At 40.7% G+C, this 26,406-nt stretch overlaps 1 protein-coding gene across 3 annotated transcripts in view; it reads left to right on the plus strand.

The window, feature by feature from the left end:
* Positions 1–23,079, plus strand: part of DCP1B (decapping mRNA 1B) — a 60,586-nt gene extending 37,507 nt beyond the window's left edge. For all 3 annotated transcript variants that reach the window (XM_047867047.1, XM_047867048.1, XM_047867049.1), the window contains 6 exons: positions 4,089–4,155; positions 6,309–6,444; positions 15,038–15,166; positions 16,652–17,536; positions 20,222–20,470; positions 22,863–23,079. In XM_047867047.1, coding sequence (XP_047723003.1) covers positions 4,089–4,155; positions 6,309–6,444; positions 15,038–15,166; positions 16,652–17,536; positions 20,222–20,470; positions 22,863–22,943 — 1,547 coding nt within the window. In that variant the 3' untranslated portion in view covers positions 22,944–23,079. The remainder of the gene's footprint in view (positions 1–4,088; positions 4,156–6,308; positions 6,445–15,037; positions 15,167–16,651; positions 17,537–20,221; positions 20,471–22,862) is intronic.
* The last annotated feature ends 3,327 nt before the right edge of the window (positions 23,080–26,406 follow it).

Consider the following 26,406-nt stretch of genomic DNA (forward strand, 5'->3'; position numbering starts at 1 on the left):
TCCCCTGCTCGCGTGCTCTCTCTCTCTCTCTCTCTCTCTCTCTCTCTCTCAAAAATTAACATTAAAAAAAAAATTAAGGAGAGAAAGAGAAGAGAGCATTACCAAATCAGATATCCTTCTCATGCCTATTTAAACTTTACCTATGTAATTATGAATTATCTACTTCCTAACTATATGGAAATATGCCTTATATTTTGAAGTTGCACAAATGTTAGCATGAATCCTTATTAGACGACTGCACACCACCATTCATGATTTGGAGTTGAAAGATATTTAGGGTAAAACATGGGACAAATGATATATGGCTTAAAAGAACATCCTGTATAGAAATACTTGTTAGGAACATAAACCAGATGAGGTAAATCCCCAAAGAACATCCAGAATGAACTAATGCTCCATGCTAATATGAATCCAAGAGTGCATTTAAGGACCTTTGATATTGCCTCTAATGACCTCTTAACTACACTCTTAAATTTTTATCAGCTTTCAATTTTTCTGCTGAAGAAATTTAAAAAGAAGAAAATACCATTATCAGATATAATCAGCTTGCTCTCTTTGTCATCTGTGTGTACCTACATATTCAGACATGAAATCTAATGGGGGAATTTTTACTTTCCTTAATCTTGCATGCAGAATTAAAAAGAAAGTGGAAGATTGTTGCTTAAATAGATAGGTGAAGGCAATATTACATTGCCTGTTGCTTCAAACACTGTTTTTTTTCAATTGAAATTTTCCAAAGCATGAGATAGACCAGGACAGTACAGTTTTCAGCAAAATTTCACAACTGTGCTATTGAAAGTCCTGCATTAAATACGAAGAGGATTGCCAAAAAGATGAGTCGTTACATCACACATTCTAGATGTCATTAGAATATTTTAGAGTAAACTTCAACGTGTTCTTTCTAGCCTTTACTCCACTTTTGGGTTACTTACCTCCAGGAGGGATGTAGAAACAGTTGAGTTGAGCTTCATGCACCAAAGTGCCCTTAAACTTCACCTCTGACTCGGCAGAAGGGTGCCTGGGAAGCGGCTGGTATGCAGGCGCAGCAGGCTGAACAAAGGCTCGAAGCATGGTGGATGTCCAGATGTGGACTAATAGGTCAGTTTTTTAAAACAAATCTCCTCATGAGCTTTTCTCCTTGTAATTTCTTAAAGCCCAGAAGTCATTCCCATTTCATTGTTCTACAAGTTTACACCGCTGTATCACCTCGCAAATTTAGGTCCCGGTGATTCCTTTTTAAGTGTTAGAATTTGAGAAACCACACCTTATTTTTTGGTTCTGTTCAACCTATTTTTTTTCTGTCTTGCCTGCTGTACTCACTGCCTACATAAGGATGGGCCTCTCCCCCAGTGGCTGTACAAGAAAACTGGGATTGAAATGTGAAGTTAATGGTTTCTGTCAGCCTGTCAGCTCATCACCTCCCTGAGGCATGTTGATCTCTGGTTTTTATATATCAGCACGAGCTGCTTTGATATAGCCTCTTGTGTGGAAGAGCGATAGTTTTGTCCAGGGGTTGGGAGACCTTGGGCCTAAGAGGCAGAAAACTTCAGTTGGAATGTGCACGTTCATGTAACTGTTGGCCCTTTCCTGGTGGAATGCAACTCAAGTTGCGAAACTATTTTAAGGAGAAAAAACTTAGGTCCAGTTCTACATTTTATCTCAGTGCTACCCTTCAGTAGCCAAGACTGTTAGGCGGTCTGTTTTTTTCTCCACCGACTAGTTAAATTTTATGTTCAAACTAAGTATTAACTGGGATGAAAAGTGCTATTTCAAAATGATCCCATTTTAATTTTGAAGTCCCATTGTTTTAGAGATAAATGGTCAGGTCCTAAAGAAACCTCCACCATGTCTTAAATAGTCATTACAGACCTGATCTTCCCTTCATTCTGCTTTGGCATCTGAAAGATGTTTTCATAGCATTTTTCCTTCCTAAATCTACATTTCAGTTACCTCATGGTAATGACATTGTCAGACTGCTTTTCTGTTTGTATCAACAGTTTCCTTGGCATCTAACTCTTATGAAAACCTAATCCTTATGTCAAATGCCACAAATGTGTAACATCAAACAAAAAAAAATGACACTCAAAACATTTCTACTAATACATTCTACAGATGAGACACAAATGGCTCGTTTTCCTCTGCCATTGGGCCTGGAGTTTCTTAGTTGTGCTGTGTTTTTCTCCCCTGCTACCACCTTTCTCTTTTGATAGTTTTGGGAAACCCAGTCTCCAAGAAAAGGAAGGTTTCACTGAAATAAAAAAATAGACCAGGCTCCTAGTTTTATAACTACAGTTAAAACTGCCACAACACACAAATGTATTCAGATTTATTGTCATTGAATGTCAGTGACCAATGCACTTTTGCTTACAAGGACACAAGGCTCAATGGGTGAGTGTATAGGAATCTGTGTAGGCAATCAGAATAGGACATTAGTGTGGATGGATTTGCAAAGAACCTTGAGTGAAAAGCTTTAAGATACACATTTAACGATCTTGAGATGAAAGAATTTCTTTTCAGTATTGAGGCTCTCTCAGCACATAAGCTTCAGAATTCAGATGTTCTTTTTTCAAAAGATTATCAATGTACTAAAGAGAAATATGTGTATGTATTTCTAGGAGGATAAAATGGTCCTGTTCAGGAAAATGCTGGAGGGTTTTTCTATTTTTTTTTTTTTCCTCTTCACATGTAGGTAAGATAAAGATTCCTGGCACATTAATCATATAAAAAGTTTAAAACCTCATTGCCACCTTATGGCGAGTCAGTAATTCAGATTTATAGAGTTCCTTTTAAAAAAATATATCTGTTTAAAATAGCACTAAAGAGACATTTCCTGAAGCTTTGTATCTGAATCATTACTGACAAGAAGCAGAAATCCCACACTGAGGCACTGGTCAGACAGGTGGGGAAAAGAAGTTGTTAAAATATCAGCTGTTTTAATGACCAAATAATATGTATATAATTAAATGTTTTGAACATTTAAATTTTAAAATTTTTCCTTTAAAAAAATATATTGTTATTTTTCATTGCTCTATCGTAACATTGCTGCTATTTTCAATGAAGATTATTTAAATGTATCTGTAGTTAATGCATTATTTATATGATTAAAATACCACCAAATCCTTAACTAGATCTTTATAAATGTACTTTGGAACTGTTTAGCCTTTGCTATAAAATGATGTAAATGGGCACATACTAAGGTATACAGTTTATTTGAAAATTGTTAGATGAATCCATAGCGGCTACAACTTACTACATTTTTCTTTCATTCCTAAATGATTAAGACATAGTCACATCTCATCTTTCAACAGTTGTAAGTATTCTGTACATTCTGAAGGCAGAGATTTGTTATTGAATTTTATTTTTTTCTGTACTCTTTCTTAACTTACAGCTTACAAAGCCAGTTTTTCAGTTAACATATTCCTGAGAGAAGGAGAGAGATTTCTAGGCCTAATTTGTGCATCAGGTTTCTGAATACTTAAAGATGAAATACATATATAAATGTGCAGATGGAGTCTAGAAACAGTGATGCTTCAAAGTCAGGAGTTTAGTCTTCAGCCTGTATTCATTCATTTAAGAAGCATTTGCTGGGGCGCCTGGGTGGCGCAGTCGGTTAAGCGTCCGACTTCAGCCAGGTCACGATCTCGCGGTCCGGGAGTTTGAGCCCCGCGTCAGGCTCTGGGCTGATGGCTCAGAGCCTGGAGCCTGTTTCCGATTCTGTGTCTCCCTCTCTCTCTGCCCCTCCCCCGTTCATGCTCTGTCTCTCTCTGTTGCAAAAATAAATAAACGTTGAAAAAAAAAAAATTAAAAAAAAAAAAAGAAGCATTTGCAGATGCCCATTATGTTCAGGTACTATATTGTTAAGGGCAACATACTTTATTGGGGGTATGTATATGTGTCTGCGCACGCATAAGACCACTACAGATTTCTCTGTGGGCTTAGAAAATTCCAGTACTAGGTTTTCAAGCTTAAACTCCAGTGATTGGTTTCATTTATTTGTAAGTGTGTATTTTCTTCAAGATGGAAAGGGAATTTCTTTCCCTTTTGTAGTTTTGAAGGTGCTCATAATTTGTTTGATGTGTTTTTTGCAGTGTCCATTTATGGAATTTGGTTTTATGATAAGGAAGAATGCCAAAGAATTGCAGAGCTTATGAAAAAGTAGGTGCTGAAAGGCTAAGTATTTTTCAGGACATGATGCTTTTGTTTGTGTTTCCCAGTATGACTACACTATACTCTTAACAGAATATCTCCCGCACAGTAATCCTTTCCACAGTGGTTAGGAAAACATGTACTATTACTTAGATGAAAAACAGACATATTTTTACATTTTCACTAGATAAGATTCCTCAGTAGGTAGAAGAGTTCACCTCATTTTTTTTTTTGCATGTGTGAAATATCGATGATAGAAATTGTTCCAGATGGCAGTTTTCTTCAATATTTTACTCATTTGCAAATTAGCAGTTTTTTTCTTTGAAAAGCTATCAGTATAGCTGTCAGTAAAAAGAACACTCTGAGCCATTTTAAAGGCCACTACACATCCTCTAAGATCTTCCATTTCCTTCCTGCCCTAAACGCTTTCCTTTAACTGCATACCCATGGTTATGGGAGATCAGAATTTCCTCACATCTCAAATGCTGTTGACTACGTAGACTTTATTTTCAATCTTGTTGGAAATATCTGGGTTAATATTAGTTTAGTGATCAGTAGACAGTCTTTTTTTTTTTTTGTAGCTAGTCTCTTTTTCTTTTAATCTCTTGATACGTTGTGGTTTGTCCCATCTGCATTTTGGGAAATTTAAATCACTGTCTGACTTTTCCACTCTTGGCTCCCCTGACTGCATTGAAAGGAAGGCCCAGGTAAGCATGCTGTCTATTCTATGATTGGTTCTTGAGCCCCGACGCTGCTCACTGGGAGGCAGTTCTTTCCTTGCTTTATGGGGATGGTTTAAAGCCTCATAATGAACTAAATTTCCTACACATGCCGTATCGCAGCCAGTGACTGGACTTCGCCAAACACACAGTATGGCTGCTGCCCACATACATTTGACAAAGCATCTCCATCTGTAAAAGAACCATTTTCCAATTTTAAATCCTGAGGCAAGTAAATGACTTAAAAGTGACCCCCCAAAACAAAATGTGGGGAACACTTTTTTATAAATAGATTTCTGAAAATCTAGCTTGTGATAGCTAATTGTAGGTAACCAGCTCAAGTTGCAGATGGTGATTAAGTGTGCTCAAACTGGTATTTACCACCATAACAACTAGTTCCTAACACATTCATGTTATTGTAAACTGTGCAATGGATAATAATAGCAGGATTTTATATAGATTAAAAAATACCCTGTGGCTCAGCCAAGAGGCCATGTTAAAATTGTTAGCATTCTGCAGTAATTACTTAACAGCTGGGGCAGGAAATTGATTGTTGACTAGCAATAAGCAGCTGATATGTGTGGATTCTGAGCCCTTCCTCAGTTAGAATTAAATCTCCCAGTAAATTCTCAGATCTCTTTTACCATAAATGACATGGCAGTTATAAAAATTTGAGCTGAAAGTCAAAGCACACAAAAGGAAAAGTATCCTTTTGTCACCTAACACCACATAGGAGCAATCTGGTCTCCCTTCTGTATTGTTTTCAGGAAAACAGAAGACACTCTACATTGCTCCATTTGTTTGTTTGTTTGTTTGTTGTAATGCCCCTCTTCTGGAGTGGAATCTTCACAGTTCATAAACTGCCAGAGGACTAGAGGATTTGAGTTGCTGGAATCAATTTTGCTTTGACTTCAAGGCATATTGAAACAAGGCGTGGGGGGGTGAAAATCTCGATATGCCATGCCGTTTGCTCAGTGTTTGAGAACTCTAAATTGGGTTTCCTCAGCAACTAATGAGTCCTGTCAAATGCTCTAAATGAGGAGTCAGCAAACTTTTTCTGAAAAACAAAACAAAACAAAAAAACAAGTATTTTAGGCTTTGTAAAGCCATAGTTATCTGTCACATCTGCTCAACTCGGCAGTTACTGTGTGAGGCAGCTAAGTGATACAGTAACAGTGTGTCTGTTTGTAACTTTACAAAAACAGGTGGTGGGCCGGATTTGGCCTGCAGGACATAGTTTGCCCACCCCTACTCTGGATTCATTTATGTACTCACTGTACTCAGGACCTCCACTCTTATTTTTCTTCTTTCAATTCCTAAGCAGTCTTACTTCTACTATGACTATAACAAGACAAAAACAACTGGGTGAGAATTGGATGGTTTTAAAAGCCATTTGTGTTGAGTTCGTTTTTCTTCTGTGGATTCTCCCCTCTGTTTTTCTAGCCTAACTCAGTATGAACAGTTGAAAGCCCATCAGGGAGCTGGAGCAGGAAACTCCCCAATGATCCTCAATTCAGGAGAGGGCAAGGAAGTAGATATCTTGCGAATGCTCACCAAGGCCAAAGATGAATACACCAAGGTGAGTTTTTGTCTTCCCTTGTGAAACATACTTAAATCCTACAGTGGTAATATGCTTGTTGGGAAAGGCTTAGTGCTATTCCTTCCACCAAACAAAATTGTATGACAAGTTAAGTCTTTATTTGCTTTCAGCAGGATAAAGAAGACTGTTTGTTTTAAGTGGATTAAAAGGTAGCCTAAGAAATCAGCAGGCTTCATATATACAAATAGTACCCAATCAGAAGGTTTACTAGAAGACCCCATTTACAGTAGCAACTATTAATATAACATTCTTTGGAATAAAGGTAACAAGGAAAGGGCAAAACCTGTATGAAGGCATAAAAATAGACTTGACCAAATGGAAATATATGTCCTGATCTTGGATAAGAAGATGAAACTTAAAGCTTTCACTTCTGTTTAGTCTGTAAATTTTAGATGATTCCTAAACAGATAAAGACTGGTGTATTTTCTTCTTTTCTGGAGCCAGACATGTTGATTGTAAAGTTCATCAAGAAATATACAGGAAGAAAAGCAGCGGAAACTCTGACAAAGAAGGGCACTATTGGGAGAGAAGGGGCAGCAAACTCTGAATATTAAGGCATTAACACCTAAGCACATAAAACACTATGGTCTTGATGGTATCGATGCATAAACAGCCAGAGAGACCAATGGGACAGGTGAGGAAGTCCAAAATGACCCCCCATTAGGATGTCATTTAGGATGAAGATAAAGATGAAAATCTCAAATCAACTGTTTGAGTGGATATTTAAATAAATGAAATGGGAACAAATGGTAGCCATTTGGAAAAATACAAAATTGGATTTGTCCCTTATACCAGGATAAATTCCAAATTATTAGAAATTTAAATGTAAAAAAACCCATTCAAGTACCAGAGGAAAATTTGTATAGATTTCTTTGTAATCTGGAAAGGGAAAATCTTCCTAACTATATCTTAAAACCCAAAAGCAATTAATTCAGCTATATAAAAATCAAAAAATAAATGTTTTGCCTGGTTTTAAAAAGTGGAAAGATATATAAAACTGAGAAACATTTATATTTAAGCAACAGGAAGAGGGTTAATTTCCCTATTTTATACACTGCTCTTATAAAAATTGAGAAGTAAAAGATTGACACTCTCTAGAAACATAGGAAAAAAGAAAATTAGGGAAAAAGGATAATTAAAACCTAGGATTTGGAAACCAGCTGAAATAATGTACATAACTGAATATCATATTATAATTACTTAGAAAAGAAATTAAAGTGACTTCAGAGCCCCATATTTGGACCCTTAGTACATTATATTTAAAGGACATAAGGACCCTTAGAGCATTATATTTGAAGGACAAAAAGAACTGCAAAGAAATTGTAAACTTCATTCAGTGGTTTTATTGTTAATAATAACATTGGCATTGTAATTTTTTTAGCTGTCATGGATATAATAAATGAGTATGTTTATGTGCTCAGAACAAAACCTTCCGTATAAGAGAAAAATAATAAGTTAAAGCCATATAATGTTAAATTTTAAGTAAAGTGTGAGAATTAGTTCATATTTGGTTTCTTAAATATGTAGTTACTAACTTCTACCCTGAAGAGACCTAGAGATAAGTGACAACCCAGTAGCAATAAGCACCCCTGGCCCCAAGATTATTGTTTCTAAATACTGTTCCCTCCTAAAAGGTATCAGGGCTCTTTGAAGAAATTCCCAATTCCTATATCCCATGTCTGGGATAGGAAAATCAAACAAATAGGGTTATGTGAAAGGGGCACAGAAGTCAACGTGAAGGGACCGCTAACCAAAACATCAAATTCTAACATCAACAAGAATGACTACAATGGATTGAAACACATTGCATATATATAATCTGTGAGTTCGTGGTGATGAGAGAGCAAGCAGACTAAAAATATAAAACAAAACAAAAAATAATTGTTGGCTATTCTTGGAGGTATTAGGACACCAAGTCGTTCCTCTGATAATTGGTAGTTTATGGGAAGGAATTAAGCATTTACACTGCCTGCCCAGCAGGGACCAATTTTCAGAGTAACCTCATAATCGTGGTTTAGGAGGGAAAGTTCTCAACCAAGAATTCCAGCTATTAAATGTAGATGAAGTGATAGAACTTAAAATCACCATAGTAAAATAAGTGATTCAAGCAATTGTCATTAGTAATGTTAATATTATGAGAAAGTTTGATGGAAACTTGACCATGGAAGGATCAATCTGCTACCATCTGAATCCACTGATCAGTGCCTTTAAAAGTCAGATAACCAGACATCACATGCCTCCTAATGTGATATAATGTGAAACAGAAACATGTAGCACCACTTCGAAATGTTCTTACATGTCATTAGATCCTAAATCTAAGTCTTGAGCTTTCTTTTTTTTTTTTTTTCCAACGTTTTATTTATTTTTGGGACAGAGAGAGACAGAGCATGAACGGGGGAGGGGCAGAGAGAGAGGGAGACACAGAATCGGAAACAGGCTCCAGGCTCTGAGCCATCAGCCCAGAGCCCGACGCAGGACTCGAACTCACGGGCCACGAGATCGTGACCTGGCTGAAGTCAGACGCTTAACCGACTGCGCCACCCAGGCGCCCCAGTCTTGAGCTTTCTTAAACTTTATAGTTTACAGAAAATGAAAGGGAAGAGGGGGAAAGGGCAGGTAGAAAACAACTTAAATGACACAACAAGGAAGCTCAGAAAAATCCTGAGGGGAGGGTACATAGTAAAGGACAACGGACCGAATTTCTTTAGCATGCCTTTGACTTGATGGTTGATCTTCTCTTGATTGTTGGACTGAGCTACTTGAGTACTAAGAACATCCTTCATTTATCTTCAGAACCTTCAGAGCTCCCAGCACATAGATGCTAAATAAATGATTGTTGAGGGAATGAATACAAATGAATATGAATCTGAATTAACCACAGTTTCGTTATCCTTCGATTGGAGGGCCTGGACAGAGGATGCTTTAAAATGCCAGATTCAGGGGCGCCTGGGTGGCGCAGTCGGTTAAGCGTCCGACTTCAGCCAGGTCACGATCTCGCGGTCCGTGAGTTCGAGCCCCGCGTCAGGCTCTGGGCTGACGGCTCAGAGCCTGGAGCCTGCTTCCGATTCTGTGTCTCCCTCTCTCTCTGCCCCTCCCCCGTTCATGCTCTGTCTCTGTCTCAAAAATAAATAAAACGTTAAAAAAATTTAAAAAAATAAAATAAAATGCCAGATTCAGTCAGTAACAACTATTTCTGTATTAGTTTTGTGTTTTGCTTAATTCTTTAACAGCCATTGAAAGATATCCTAATGACTTGGCAACTGTCAACTCATTATACTTTACTAATTGCACTATGTTAGGCACACCAAAGATTAATCTTTTTTTTTTTTAATGTTTATTTTTGGGACAGAGAGAGACAGAGCATGAACGGGGGAGGGGCAGAGAGAGAGGGAGACAGAATCGGAAGCAGGCTCCAGGCTCTGAGCCATCAGCCCAGAGCCTGACTTGGGGTTCGAACTCACAGACCGCGAGATTGTGACCTGAGCCGAAGTCAGATGCTTAACCGACTGAGCCACCCAGGCGCCCCCAAAGATTAATCTTAAAAGGTGACATTTTTGCCCTCTGGGAACTTAGGTTCTGTGAGGACAGCTTAACGATGGCCAATAAATAATGAATGCAAATATTGAACAAAAATTATTTTCTTTCTTCTCCCTCCCTCCTCTCAATACACACACACATATGCATACACACACATACACACATTCACATACACAAACACATATATTGTGTTATTTTTCTTTTATGATGTTTTGACATCTTAAAAGTCTTCTGGCTGGGGACAGAATCCTCCTCATTGGGCTAGCCAATTCTTAGAACTAGCAAAGGGCCCAGTCAGAGGATGCCTTTGACATGTACACTAACCAGTCTAGAGCCATCCCTCCTGGATCTGGCCCCAGCACCCCAGGAGGTAATATTCCTCTGCCTTAATCATTTCAGAGCCAGGTTAGGCTACTAGGGACCACCCTGTAGTGTAGAACATACTGCAGTTATCCAAACTAGCCAGTCCTAAAGTGCAGAAACCCCAGCAGAGGCTCTAGTCTTGGCTTTCCCTTTGCTCCCGCTTTCCGCTCCCTGCCCACCCTGAGGCTGCCCCGTGTGGCCCTGCGGGGCGTCCTGTGCCTCCTGTTTCTAGGACCTTTGAGTGTAATTTTGTTTCCTGAGCCTCTCCAGTGTCTCCTCTTATAGCTGCACCTGACTGTCTCATCAAAGGACACAGAACACACACACAGAAACACTCATACGTGGTTTTGGAGATGTCATGTAGGCTATCACTTTATACCGTACCTACAACTTGCAGTGTTTCCCCTCACTTCGTTTGCCCTTCAGAATCTACATATCCTTCAAAGCCCAGTTAAAATTCCACTTTTACATGGAATTTTCCCATATCTCTTCATTCAAATTAATTATTCTTTCTAGTGAACTCAGTAGTCTGTTACTATTTAGAACTTATTTTGTTCTTCCTCGTTTGTTACCTTTAAGTCAACTTCTACCACTATAAACTTGTTGAGGTCACGGGCGCCTGGGTGGCTCAGTCGGTTGAGCATCCGACTTCAGCTCAGGTCATGATCTCACGGATTGTGAGTTCGAGCCCCACGTTGGTCTCTGTGCTGACAGCTCAGAGCCTGGAGCCTGCTTCGGATTCTGTGTCCCTCTCTTGCTCTACCCCTCCCCCACTCATGGTCTCTCTCTCTCTCTCTCTCTCTCTCTCTCTCAAGAATAAATTGAAAAAAACATTAAAAAAATAAAAAATAAAAATAATAAACTTGTTGAGGTCAAAACAGTGTTCTATTCATCATTATGCCCCCCATATTGGTTGTTATAGTGTTGACATGAGGTGCAGATGTTTAATCAGCGTATAGACTTGCTTTTCTCTAAACCCAAATACATGTTATATGCATAATGTTAATTGCTCCAACTGTGTGATAAGCAGAAGAAATTATTCCTTCTGTCATTAACAGCCAATGATGTAACCCAGGAGCACCTGAATCATCACATTACTTCTCTGGTCTAAATTCTTCCTGGTTTCTCGTTGCCTAGTATATGAACCTTTGGACTCTCCAAGGATTACATAACATAGCCCCAGTTTATTCTTCTAATCTCACTACCTTCTACTCCACCACCCCCCACAAATATTTGAAACTCCTACCAGAGTAATAGTGTCACTTCCTGCAAGTGTCTTCATGCCTTCTTCCCATGCTGTCCCCTCTCCTTCTTTACCTGCCAACGTATGATTAGCCCTTCACGGCCCATTTCAAATGGTCTTTGTCCATCCTGTTATTTCTGATGTACGCAACCTGATGTATATGCTCCTCTGTGAACTTCCGTTGCATTGTGTAAACCTGCTTTATATTTGCCTGTGTTTGTGTTACCTCCTCTCCTACACACAGACATTTCAGAACATGTGGAGATCATGAGTAAAATGGCTGTGAGGTACAGGAAAGGGGGAACACAGAAAGAGGCAAAAGAGAAAGAAAACAAGATTTCCCTCGGGCTTCTCGTGTGAGGAAGTGCCTCTCCCATCACCAGGAGTATTCAGGAAGAAACCACATGATGACATACCAGGATACTAGAAAAGAATCTCACTTCTCTGGGTAGGGATTAAACTCAGTGATTTCTGGGATGCTTCCCAACTTTAAAATTACTCAATTCTTGAAAATCCCAAAAATTAAGAGGAGGAAAACTTTTGAGCTAGAGGTACATGATGTTGGTAAAGTGAAGCCTACTGACATCAGATGCAACTACTTACATGAAGTTAATAAAATAATTTAAAAACCTTATTTTGGCCAATATTTTATATTTTTTCCCCTAAGCAACAACTTTCTGTGAATCTGCTGTAAAGTAGCATGATGTTAATTTGAGCTTCATCTCTTTTTACCTCCTATTAGACTTCTAGCTGATATGCAAATGAGCAATACAGTAAAACCACCAACGCTCAGTAAGAAAAAGAACCAGGGCCAGAAAGGATCCTTGGCTGCATAGTTAAGTTCTGAGTGTGCAGAAATGGACTATGTTGTGTTTTGTGGTTTAAGGCAAGAATTAATGTCTCTTTTAATATACTGTGATTTATTTATAAAATTAAAGAAATTACTAAGTGTCGTTTGATGTTCAGTGAGGAAGTCAAAAAAGTAGAAAAGGGAAATAAAAAATATCCATAATCCTATAACCCCAAGATGTCTACTTTTAACGCTTTCAGTATATTTTCTTCCAGGCTTTTCTCTTGGCATGGGTACATATGTTTGTGTGTTTGTGTGTGAGAAAATGAGATCATGTGACATAGTTTTTAAGGCTTTAAAGAAGTGCCTCAGGATCTCTATGGAGAATCCATTATGCACTTTTTCCAGCTCTGTGTTTTTTTCCAAGTATCATAGAGTTATTTGGGTCGAGAGAAGCATAGAAAATTAAACAGCTGGAAAATGAGCTATGAACTATTGAGGCAGATGATGTTTAATTCTGAGCAATTTGATAAAGAACAATTTTTACATGAAAGCAAGGCTTCAGTGATGGATAGATAGTGACACAGAAGACAGCTTATAGCAGTTTTACTTAGAAAGGCTATCTGGGGCTTATACATAGCAAGAAACAGCAGCTTCTTGGCCCATGCAGATATGTGTATAGCAAAGGTGGGGGGAAAATCTGTTTTTCTTTGCTTGAATTCAAGGTCCCTGAACAGAGAGGATGAAAAAGTACAGACACGGTCATTCATTGAAAGTAATCTGAGTGTCCTCTTTCTTTTACATAGCAAGCAGAAGTTCTAGGCTTCCATGCTAACATTTTGTAAGTGACTCTATCTCAGGCTGTATTCTTGTCTTGTGTTGGTTATTGCCTTGGAAAGCCAGGCCAGTTGGTCCATGCAGCCACCAGCATTCACCTAAGAATTAGAAATAACATTTTTTGACTCAAAGGGATTTCACCTCCCAATCAATCTAGTGCCAAATACCCAAATTATTGATAGGATTCTTGGAAGAAAATAAGTCCTATGTACAATTAACTTTACAAACCCAAGTGAACATGGTGGTAATTGACCCCATACTCTTACATCCTTGAATTAGAAAATACAACCCAATAACTGTAAAACACCTTAGATTCTTGAGGGACAAGAGTGTCTTTATAGCTCATTCCATGTCAGGGACAGTGTGAGATATTTTCTGGCCTGAGGCCTTGACAGTTGAAACTAGCAATGCTATGGAGAATATAGAATAGAAGGTAGTGGTTTTATGTTCAGTTTTATTTGGTGTTTCAACAAGGTAGATACTGACATCATTGCTGTATTCTTGGTGTTATAAATCCTACTGTGTTAGCAATTGCATGGTTGGTTAGATTAATGTATGATAATGATTCAGTATTTGAAATGATGAGTCTTGTCTCTTGTCTCTTTCTCTGTGAAATTCTAATTTGTAGTGAGTGGCTCAGAACACTCAGATTTGAATTATTCTGTTTATGTAAAACGTCATTTATTAAATAAAGATGATGTTAGCAGTTTTTAAATCAGTGGTTTGAATCAGCTTTACTTTTTGGTTTGTAGACCGAAAAGGTTAGTTACTTTGATAATGCAACTCCCCAGTTTTAAGTCAACTGCTAATGGGTGAATAAACCATACAGTTATCCAGACATGGCATTTAAAGAATTGTTTCTGGGGCACCTGGGTGGCTCAGTCAGTTAAGTGTCTGACTTCAGCTCAGGTCATGATCTCACAGTTTGTGGGTTCAAGCCCCGCATAGGGCTCTGTGCTCCCAGTGCAGAGCCTGTAGCCTGCTTGGGATTCTGTGTCTCCCTCTGTCTCTGCCCCTCTCTGGCTCACACTCTGTCTCTTTCTCTCTCTCTCTCTCTCTCTCTCACTCAAAAATAAATAAACATTAAAAAATTTAAAAATAATAAATCATTGTTTCTATCACTGTTTTCATTGAAAAGCATTAGACTCTCCATTTCTTTTTTTTCCACAAGTAAAAATCTTTATTATACCATGTTGAAAAGTGTGAAATAATGTAAACAAACAACAGTAAGCGTATGGTTAAGTAAGTGATACTCTCTCCATTTCTTTTGACAGAGAGCAAGTGAGTGTGTCCACATACTTGCATGAGCGGGGGAGGGGCGGGGGGGGGGGGAAAGAGTGGGGGGAATCTTAAGCAGGCTCCATACTCAGTGCAAAACGTGACTTGGGGCTCAGTCTCACAATGGTGAGATCATGACCTGAGCTGAAATCAAGAGCCAGGTGCTCAACCAACTGAGCTACCCAGGTGCTCCTAGACTCTGTATCTTTAAACTATTGCTTCTTAAGCATATCCATAGCCTTTCAAGCATCTAGGTATCTCAGAGTCTCTGGGTCTTGCAGACTGACACTGTTGGTAATATTTTTAGGGCATTGAAATTGTACAACAAAGAAAAATTAAATTGGAATTTGACTTATACTCAAATATAGCTCATATCAGAGGAGATAAAGTAATTTTCCTTTTTGCACAAAAATTTATCAAAAAATAGCTACCAATTAGATAAAATAAAGAGCAACAAGTTATGTACTTTTAAAAAGATTAAAGCTTCTTTTTCACCAAAAATAAGGTTCTTTTTTCCATTTCAGTGTAAAACCTGTTCTGAGCCAAAACAGATAACCAGTTCATCTGCTATCTATGACAACCCCAATCTCATCAAACCAATTCCAGTGAAGCCTAGTGAAAACCAGCAACAGCGCATACCTCGGCCCAGCCAGGTACAAGTCCTGTGCTTTTCATTTGCCATGTCTCTCTAGAATTCTTAAAGAACTTTGACCCAGAGTATAGTCAAGGGAGAGCCTGGTACTATTCAAGGGTGCTTCAAGGTAAACCCAAGAAAGAGAGATTTCAAATTCAAGATTTTTAAAAAATTACTATTAATGTATTCTTCCTAGAAGCAGGTTGAAGTTTTTAATTTTGGCATTTACCATAATCTGTGCTCATCTCTTGTGGACTCGAACTCCTTAGATAATATATTTTTTAAAAAACAGCAAACTCGTAACATTGTCAGAGCTGACAGGGGTTCTTCTGAGGTAGGTGGTTGGCTTCCCAAGGCTACTGAGGGAAGGACACCAAGGCAACAAGTCAGTTAAACATTTCTGAGCACTTCCACCATACTGGGTGTGGCGCTGGGCACTGAGTGTACAGAAATGGATTCCTGTTCTGAGGAGGGGCATACAATTCCCCTGTAGACCTGATGATTTGTCATGGCATTTGCATCTAAATATATAAGTATGATGGCATATTTTGTACATATATTTTTCAGAATAGTGCAGCATTAACAAAATTGCTAATCTGGAAGTCCCATTATTGATTACAAATGTGACGTGGCTATTTCTGTTTCCTATGGTTATTCCTCATTAAAGGTTTGGTATTTTTTGTTTGTTTGTTTTTAAGGAATTCATTTAAATCAATTTTGAAAATGAATATAGAGCCAAAAGACATAAAGACTGGCTAAATGAAAGGCTCATGTTGATTTTTTTTAAAAATAAGTCTTTTCTAATTATGTTTTAGCTTTCTTTTATTTTTGTTTGCCTTCCATGGAAATTTTTTTTAATAGAGAAACTGGAATATGTTGACTTTAGAATGAAGCTCATGTTTTCTTAGTCCAACAACACAGGAAGCAGCAGAAGGAGCAGGAGGTGATACAGAGCAGGAAGGAGGTAGCTTTGTGACTGATCGGGCCAGGGCACATAGTATGTATGCACATGATGATTGTTTTAAAGCTACTGGTATATAGTTGAAAGGGTCAAGTTAGATTAGATGACTTAGATTTCTTTCCAGTCCTAAACTTATAATTCTACAAAAATCCTCACATTCCTGTGCATTCTTAGCATCTTCTTGTACTCTGCAGGGTTAGGCGGACTTCCTGTTGAAGAGATTATTTCCCTTTTAGTATATATAAGTTTGTACCATACTGGTCCCCTGTCTGTGAACCCCAAGCCCATCAAGGACCTATTTTATCAACAGATGCTAGAATATGACCATTATCTCAGGGGTGGTAGAGAAGAATACTGAAAATTTTTGACCTTAAAAGGAGGTCTTAAATTTTTAAAATTTACTATAATTATAGTTTTTTCATCCCTTCTAATTGATCCTATGTAAATAGAATAAATCATCAGTGAGGTTAGTTATGTTTCATAGCCCCCCTATATAACCAAATTGTCTATAGAACCATTTTCAGACATTTTTATTTTTTCCAGACCTTAGACCCTGAACCACAACACTTGTCCTTGACAGCTCTCTTTGGGAAGCAGGACAAATCTACATGTCAAGAAACTGTGGGGTCCCCACAGACCATCCGCCACCAGCAGCAGCAGCAGCAGCAGCAGCAGCAGCAGCAGCAGGAGAAACTTCCGGTCAGGCAGGGGGTTGTACGCTCTCTCTCCTATGAGGAACCCAGAAGACACTCACCCCCCCTCGAGAAACAGCTCTGTCCAGCCATTCAGAAACTCATGGTCAGGAGTACAGACCTCCATCCATTGTCAGAGCTGCCTGAAAACCGGCCCTGCAAAAATGGCAATACCTGTTCTGCTGGGGAGGTTTTTCTGGGACCTGTCCAGCCAGGGTCTCCCCATAGCATTGGGACTTCCTGTCATGTACAGAGTGCTTCCAGAACTCAGAACCTGTTGGAGAAGCTTCAGAGCACCCCAAGGTCAGCAAACAAGTATGAGCCTAGTATACCAGCACCTGCTGGCTCAGCTGCCCCAAACCTCAGCACCACTCTCCCTGCTGCCACCCCCGGCGCTCCAGTAAGGGGACTGGTGCAGGCACAGGTGGGATATTTCAATGGCTCCCTTCCACCTCAGACACCAGGACATCAGGCTCACGGAAAAGAGCAGTCAACACACCCGAGACCGACACTCCCCCTCTCTGGCAATCAGGTGAGCAGCTCTGGAGTGATCTCCCCTCAAGAGTTACTGAAAAAGCTTCAGATTGTACAGCAGGAGCAGCAGTTGCACGCATCTAACCGGCCGGCTTTGGCAGCGAAGTTCCCCGTGGTAACCCAGAGCTCTAGGACAGGGAAGACCTTGGAGTCCTGGATAGACAAGACACCCAGCACAGAAAAGCAGACTCCTCTTTTTCAGGTGCGTGTCTACAGGGGTGGGGGCGTGGGGGCGGTATTGCTGCACTGCAGTGAAGCTTGGCATCAGCCTCTGTGCTCTAGGGACATTTCTGTGCAGAGCAGGGTGCCGAGCGCCATATCTGTGCATCTGATTATCACCATAACTTTCTGCCTGGAGAGAGCATCCTTTCTTTGCTTAGCCATCTGGGGGCTTCCCGCCTTTTAGAGATACTTTATTTGTACAGTTAAATCTTCACAGTGTCATAAGGCCTGACACAAGCACGTGAACACGGGAAACAACACGGACGTGCAGAGAACCCCCTAATCTTTGACCATGGATACTTCCTGTCTGTTCTGAAATACTGTGAGATGCCAAACATTCGACCTTTTCTGATTATTTTAAAATCATTACTGTTTATCCATGTATTCACTAAATACCTCTGAGCACTTACTACGTGCCGGGCACCGTGCTTCCTGTGGGTACGTACCTGCAGGTGTGTGATGAGTGATAAGGCATGCAGACTCACCACCTCAGAGGTGCAGGCTGGTTTTATTTCTATCGCTGGTATAGCTTAATGAAGATTGAGAGAGGAGTGAGTATGCCATCTAACTCCACACACACACACACACACAAAGTGCCAGACAGGAGGAAATACTTTCAGAAATACTCTGTCCTTTGAGAAAGGCAGTTCTAAGTTTATCGGTAACTTGGAGCGGTGAGAAAACCACAGCTGTTTCATCACCTATGAGTAACATCTGGAGACCTCTGATTTTTTTTTTTTTTCCCATTTGGATTGGTACAAATTCAGTGAAAAGGCATTGGGTTTAAAAGTTAGGACATTTCTTGGGGTGCCTGGGTGGCGCAGTCGGTTAAGCGTCCGACTTCAGCCAGGTCACAATCTCGCGGTGCATGAGTTCGAGCCCCGCGTCGGGCTCTGGGCTGATGGCTCAGAGCCTGGAGCCTGCTTCCGATTCTGTGCCTCCCTCTCTCTCTGACCCTCCCCCGTTCATGCTCTGTCTCTCTCTGTCCCAAAAATAAATGTTGAAAAAAAAAAAAAGTTAGGACATTTCTTGGCGTTCCTGGGTGGCTCAGTCAGTTAGGCATCCGACTTTCAGCTCAGGTCATGATCTCACAGTTTGTGAGTTCAAGCCCCACATCGGGCTCTGTGCTGACAACTCAGAGCCTGCAGCCTGCTTCAGATTCTGTGTCTCCCTCTCTCTGCCTCTCCCCCACTCATGTTCTGTCTCCTTCTCTCAAAAATAAATAAACTTTAAAAAAGAAAATTAAAAAAAATAAAAAAGTTAGGACATTCTCTCTGTTCATTAACAGATGTCAGCATTGGTCTTTTTGTCCTGCTTACAGGACCATAGCTTACAATGGTTCCTCAAAAGTCCTTCACCTTTTTGAAAACAAAGATCACAGTCACATAGCGTAAGTCTTTGTATACATGAGAGCCTGAGTCAAAGTGTTGTTGATTATTTATGACAATCTCAAAGAAACGATTGTTACCCACCCCCTTCCTCATTTCAGTGCGATAGTGTCCCTTTCTTTGATACCTGCTTCTCTTGGTGGTTTAGATGGGACGCTAGAAAAGTTGGGGTTAATAGTTTGACATCAACTTCAGTGGGCACAATTCTCATTTCTCTTCAGTGCCCACGTGTGTGGAGAGCTGATCACGACAGTGTGCATCCGTCAGCCTGCACTGCATTCTCCTTAAGGGTGCCGGGACCCGCACTGTGGGTGGCATCTGTTCTAGCTCCTCTCCTCGCGATGGCAGATAGGGACAGTTAAAGAAAACAAACAACCTGCCTTCCTCCAGGCTTCTTTCTGCCCAAAAAGATACTGAGGGAGTATCTTTTTATAAGATATATAAAAGTCACAGCAGCTTCTAGACTATCAGCCTTTATGCCCCCTTCTCGTGAATTCTTTTGGGGCATTTTTTCTCACCTGCCTTAGAAACAAATGAGAGCTAGCTGTAGGAGTCCATCATACAGGGATAAAATGTCACTTGCATAACTGGAAAAGCTGTTGGAAAACTTGGTTTTAGGTGTTTAGCCAAGTGAGGTAGACATACTGTCTTGGACAGATAAGTCACTGGCAGTGCTGAGCACCACTGGCCCTTCCTGCCCCCATACTTGAGCTGGATGCTCTCCGTGAGCTGGCAGATCCTATCAGGGAGGGTCTAGGAGGGGTGAACCTAATAAGCATGTCTCCCTCCTAATGAGAAATCATGAGCAGGTGGAGAGAGGCCGGGAAGGTTCCTCCACGTAGAGAAATCAGGAGCGGAAATGTGTGTGTGCCCCCAGCAAGTGTAACAACTCATGTGGGTTGCTGGACCTTTAGGTCAGAGTAGTGGCCAGTTAGCCCTGAGGAAGAGACCAGCAGTCCAGTCCTAAATGCATGCTGCAAAGTGATGGTGGTAAACTGCAGAAAATATTACTCAGAGGATGAGCTTTATATGCAGTGGGAACAATAGTCACAGCGGCAGACTGCCAGAGCAGCTTAGTGATGACAAAGGAAAATATGGAGACAACTGAGCAGGAGTCAGTCTCCTACAGGCTCCTCCACCTAGTGGAGTTGTGAGCAATTAATACTGAAACTCATTTATATCCATTCTTGCCAGCGAAGGGCCTCTTTATCTGTCTACCTTTCTTTTCAATGAGTTGCTACTTACTCCTGCCCTCTGTGTGTATTTGCTGTGAGCAGGCCATCTCACCTCCGCGCGTCCTAGCTACAGTGGCTCCTTCTCTGCTCATGTCCCCTATGGTGTTCACACAACCCACCTGTGCCCCACCAAAGGAGAGGGACAGTGGGCTCCTGCCTCTGGGAAGCCAAGAACCAGCTGCCACTTCCACCAGCCTCCTCCTGCCTCTGCAGACCCCAGAACCCCCTGCAGTCACCAGCAGCCCACTTACCAAGCTCCAGCTTCAGGAAGCACTGCTGTACCTCATTCAGGTAGGAGAGTCACGTCGTCTCTCTTCTTCCCTTTCCCTGCTGACCTGTTGGTTGCCACTTTGAGATAAAGACTCAGTTAGCTAATGCCTACTTAGTACTCCCCAAGAATAAAAGGACCATGTAACAATTCAACCTAAACCTCAACGGCATCCATGCTCAGTTAGCTGGGTGAGATTCAAAATACTGGCTATGGACTTTGGGTGTCTCAGACCATCAAGGATTTTGTAGTATTGACTAAGTCCTCCAAGCTGTCACCTGCCAGAAAAGAAAGAAACGTATACTGTGTAATTAAGCAGCCACTGGGAGCATTGTAGGTGCTGGCTGGTGCCCAGAAAGCTCACCATGGGGAAATGGAGGTGAGAGCCATCTTGAGTAAGTGGCAGCATTTAGGGGAAGGTTCACAAGGACTGTTGAAGAAGGAGGAAAAAGGTAGGGAAGCAAGTAATGGCTGTGACTACTAAGGGCATATTTTACAAATAATTTTGAAACCTACTGATAGGACAGGATAGAAGGAGGGGACTTCTTTGTCAGCCATTTGTCTCACTTGGCTCGTGAGGTAACAACATAACAGTGGCCACATGTAGAGAGCTCTGTGCCGGGCGCTGTCTTAAATGCTTCACATATATTAATTCATTTAATCCTTCTACAACAACCCTATTATCTTTTCTATTTTAGAGACAAGGAAACTGAGGCTAAGTGACTGGCCTGAGGCCACAGCTAGGAAATAGCAGAGCTAGGAATCAACCGCAGTCTGGCTACAGAGTGCTCCTTCCTGCTGCACTGGGCTGGGGCCATGGTAGTAATGGGACTGCAAGGGATGGGCCCCCGGAGGCCGTTCAGCAGTCTACCAGGTGAAGCATACCCCAAAAATATATGCTAGGCCTTGAAAAGTGGAACACTTTTATCCAGACAGACTTCAAACACCTCAGTTAACATAGTTAGGTGTCTTTGATATAGTCTTTAAGAAAATTTTTGTGGTACTTTACTTAAGCTTTGGCAGACTTTCAGAGAGCTGGCTAGCACTCCACAGATGTTCCGTCCTAGTTAAAAAGCCTGTGGTCTCTGTTATTAAAAACATTTTTTAAAGGTCACGTATTTTGGAGGGAAGGGAAGGAGAGAGGGCTAGCAATCAGTGTCCAAGTGTGAAAGCAGAATAGCAGCCCACTAAAGATCAGCAACAAATGAGTTGCTGATCCATATAATCCATAAACAAATATCAGGGTAAAAATATTTCCCACCTTTTCAAGCCACTCATAAGTTCATGAGGACTTAGGACATCTATAAACTTCTTTTTTATGTGCAATAAACAAAAAAAAAAAAAACTTAAATTGAGAAGTTTCACATTTTTTTCTGGTTCATTCCATTTAAAAAAACATTGTTCCAAAGATCTTTGTACAGGAGCCAAGACTCCAGCAAAAGTCTAGAGCAGGCCCGGTACGTTGCTAGGTAGAAAATTATGATCCGTCCACTCTCTGCATACACTTTACTTTTCCCCATGTAGACATCATCTTCCTGATGGACTCTTGGAAGTCACTCATGCAGACTGTTTTTAGTCTTCGCCTGTTGGTAGGACACAGTCTCACGCACAGGGACTTTGTGGCTACTTTGTAGGAAAAACAGGGAGAAATCACTCTTTCATTGCATGAGAATAACACTATGTGCGTGGGGTGCCAAGAGGGAATGAAGGGGGAATGTGAAATGTGGGTGAATTGCTAAAGCTTTAAAGGATTTGAGTGGGAGGGAGAAGTCTCTAGAATTAAAAACAAAGAGCACCACTGATTAGACCCATGATTCTCCCTCAGTCCTAGTCAGGCAGTAGAGCCCAGAGACTGCCAGTCTAACTGCTGCCCACTCACCCAGACCAAAAACTTTCCATAATTAATGGGAGAATTATGCTAGTTTCGATGATATAAATGAAGCATGTTGCAAGTAAATCTTAACTAATGTTGAAATAAAGTGTATATATTGTGGGAGACTTGGAGAACCTTTAAGAAGCCCCAGCTATCTCCTAACCAAAGAGACCACTGACCTGGATCATTGCCTCCCACTCCAGCCTTCTGTTAGGACCTGTATCTTTTCCTGAAACAGACGCGGGCTTTTTTTGAGTGACCCTCATCCCATACTGCCATGTGGCTGGGCTGCCCATCCGTGCTGTAGGTAATGAGCACTTGCTACTTCTCATATGACTGTTGGACACCAGCAGCTGACTCGGTCAGGCCTCCAGTCCCACTTAACACTCTCGTGTGCAGTGAAAAACCACCAGCCGTTGGAGCAAACAGGCAGAGAGGAGCGTCTGAGTGTCAGAATGCCAGTTTAGCTCCAAGACAGAGGAAGCCTTTGGTTCCTGCCAGCCAAATCACATTCCCTTGGGTCTTTTGATTTTGTTTTCCAGAACGATGACAACTTCTTGAATATAATCTACGAAGCTTATCTCTTCAGCATGACACAAGCAGCCATGAAAAAGACAATGTGAAAGCAAAACATTTTCAGACTGATTTTCAAGGTCCTGTGGCTCAAGATTCTTTCACGTCAGTGGTGTTACCCTAAATGTTTCCGCCTTTTTTAAAAGTATGTACGATATGAATTAAAACATTTCAGAATTTTTTTCAGTCAAGCTCTTTTTTAATCACATCCTTTGGTTACACCTTGTACTAAGAATCAAGCAGATAGAAGTCTTTTGCTCATATCACACAGTAAATTCCAAGCTTAAATTATTTTGCCCTTGCAGGCATGGGGCCAGTTCTACAAGAAGTAGCCTCTCAGTAGGAAGGACTGTTCTGGAAACTTGGTTTCTTTTTTATTAATAGCTCTGGTTATTCTTTGAACGCGGGGAGTGTGGTTTCCCTGTTGCTGAGCTCCTTGTGCTGTAGTGCATGCCAGCCACCAGGTGGCAGTGTCACCCCACATACTAACCTACGCGGACCTACCCTAGCCTTTGGAGGTTTTCTTTTACCAAAGTAAACGTTTCATTTGTAAAAATCCAGTTGGCATGTTTTCCCAAGGCTTTTGAAGGGAAATTATTTCTAAGGATATTTATAGCTAGCTTCTAGAGGCGAGTTGTTCTAGGAGTCCACAAATGGCCCAGATTTCCAGTAACACTTCGTTTATCCCAGCTCCTGTTATTTCTTTTGGACCTAACCAGCCGAATATGCCTGCCTATGCTTCCAAATGAACATTTTGTCATTTTTAGCAAAACATGCTGAGAAGAAGTCTACAAAAGATTTTAAAGCTTTCTCTTGGCCTCTGAAGAGAGGTGCTAGGTTCTTTAGGGGCATAATGACAAAGACTCTTCAAGCTACATAGCAGATTGATTTTATGTTCACAGAGATGAGGAGCTTAATCTTGGAGGGAGTCAGAAGAGCCCTTGCCAAGTTGTTAAGGCCCAGAAGTGTCGATATGGGAATTAGTCTCTGCTGAATATTAGTAATAAATAAAGCTTTGCATTTCTATAGCTCTTTTTATTCTTAGATCATAAAAAATCTCTAGAATGCTGTCCGGAAGACAGGTTTTATTTTCATTTTATAGGTCATATAGGAGGCATGGGAAAAATAGGTTTCCTGATAGCTTCGGATGCTAAGACTTGGGCTTTAAGCTGTGGACCTTCATGCAGGCACACCATCAGTAGTGTACCTGGGAATACCACTTCCCCTGCTCCTGCAGGAGTGTGCCTTTTCTTCTACAGAGAAAAGGTGGGCAGGAAAGGAGTTGACTCTTATTACCCTTGTGATGTGCCATTCACTGGACTGAGGAATCTACTGTTACCCTCCTACGTTTAGGAAGGAAGGATTTCTTTCTTTCTTTTTTCTTTTTTCTTTTTTTCTTTTTTTTTGACATCTCCTACAATATCTAACACAGATGTAAACCCACGTGATGTTCTAACAAAATACTTGAAATTAATAATTGTGTATGTAATACCTCCATACTCTCATAAGGAGAATGGGGCAAGGCGAGAGACACACATGACCTGTTATCCCGAAATCAGCGATTGTGCTCTCTTCTGCAACACACATACTAAAATTGGAACAAAATCAATGATATACTTAACCGCTTGCCAACCTTTTCTTTAAAAAAGTCTCTTTGATCTTAATTACATGTTTAGAGTTGCTTCTCTAACTAGAGAGAAATGAATTCCATTTTAAATGTTTTAATATATCTGGGGGTAGAAAATGGCTAATTTCTGAAATATTTATTTTTTTAACCTCAGCAATGAATAAATAGAATAGAAATATCAATTGCAGCACCTAACGTGAAAGGATGCACAGTGCTATGTGATAGAAGAAAGGACCTGGGCCCAGCAGGGTCAGACCTGCACTGCAGGCTTCACTCGGGACTTTTTAGGTCAACGCCACAGTGATCTGTTTTGAAAAGTAATAAATTGTCCATCCTTTACTGGAATGAATCACTTTAAAAGTGACAGGCCCAATTCATTTAGACCAAAGACTAAGTCACCCTTTTAAAGGGCACTTGGTGATTGAGTGCTTATTTCTTCTACATGGCAAAACAGAGGAGACCTTCTTTGTACAAAGAGCTTCCTCTAGAGAGTCCAAGAAATAGATAAAATGGGTTATCTAAGGTACCCCAAATTAGATTTCATATATAAATTGACTTTTCTTTTTCCTACTTTCATCCCAAATTCTGAGACCATCACGGATGCCACTCCTAGGTGTCACTGGCTCCCAGGCAGCAGTTTTAAGCTAATTGAATTTCAGATGCAAAACTGAGATAATTATGCCTAAAGGCAGTGTTTTCCGACAAGGTGGATTTCAAGCTTGCAGAAGTTACGGAAGTCAGTTCTGCGAGGTGTGGGGACAAAACACACAGCCTTCATCAGGCAGTGCCTTCAGCGCCTGCGTAGGTGAGCCTCTTAGAGATGCTGTTTTCATTTGTAAAATGAAAGTAAGACCCGCCACACAGGGTCCTTAGATGGGGGCAATTTGTGGAAAGCGGTTCCTCCGTGCTGTGCATTCTATGAGTTCGTTCTCGCCCCCTCTGTGCTGTTTGGTGTGTGTCCCAGTCTTCCGGCCACTGGGATGAGGCCTGAAACTGCTGGAGTGAACCTCAATGCCATCATTTGTCATCCACTGTGACTGAGTGTTAAGTCTTATATTGACACTTATGTTTCTGTGGTCACTTTACTATACCCTCTTCTCCCCTTCATCTCTTTATCAGTAAAATGAAAACAGTAACACTTACCCCTTCTTTCCAAAGGAGATGAACATGAGCTCTTTAAGACAAAGATGTCAGTGTGACCCAAGATCATATTGTTACTGTCCCTGCATTTATAGGTGAAGTGCCATTTTACTTGTAAAACCAGAGAAGACAGTGCTGTTAATAGAATTTATAGTCCCTGAACTTCTGAAAAGACACATTGCTCAGTCTCCCCATTTAGAAAACCAGGCATGGAGGTAATTGCAGAGTGAGAGAAACATTTAACAGCATCTTTAAGAATTTTCTAGTGTTCGTACCCAGTCTTGCTGATAAATTTGGATGACATTGGCTATCTTCAGTTCTCTTGGGTGTTAAAGAGAAAAGCAACAGTTGACACATGTTAGAGCCCACATCCCCGGGTATGTAATGCTAACAATGGGAGGTGTCCCATCAAAGACCAGGCCTCTAAATACCAGGCTTCACCTGGATTCAACCATATGTTAGTACAAAGGCAAGGAAGGAGAGGAACTCAACTGAACTGTGAAGACAGTTCTTTGTTCTGCTGGACAGGACAGGACAGGGCTGGGCTGGCCTGGGGTGGAGGTAGACGGTGCTGTGTTAGGAGTGAGGTCTCTAGAATCTATGGACAAATTGGCGGCTCCCTCCTTCTAGCCATAGAGAAGCCCTTTTTTCTCCAGTTTCTCCTCTGTTCAGACATGTGGCTCCTCCCTTTCCAAAGCAATCAGCTTGCTTCCTAAGCTTTGGAACATTGAGCCATCTTTAAGGCT

This window comes from Prionailurus viverrinus, chromosome B4 (genome assembly GCF_022837055.1).
Source record: "Prionailurus viverrinus isolate Anna chromosome B4, UM_Priviv_1.0, whole genome shotgun sequence".
NCBI lineage: Eukaryota > Metazoa > Chordata > Mammalia > Carnivora > Felidae > Prionailurus > Prionailurus viverrinus.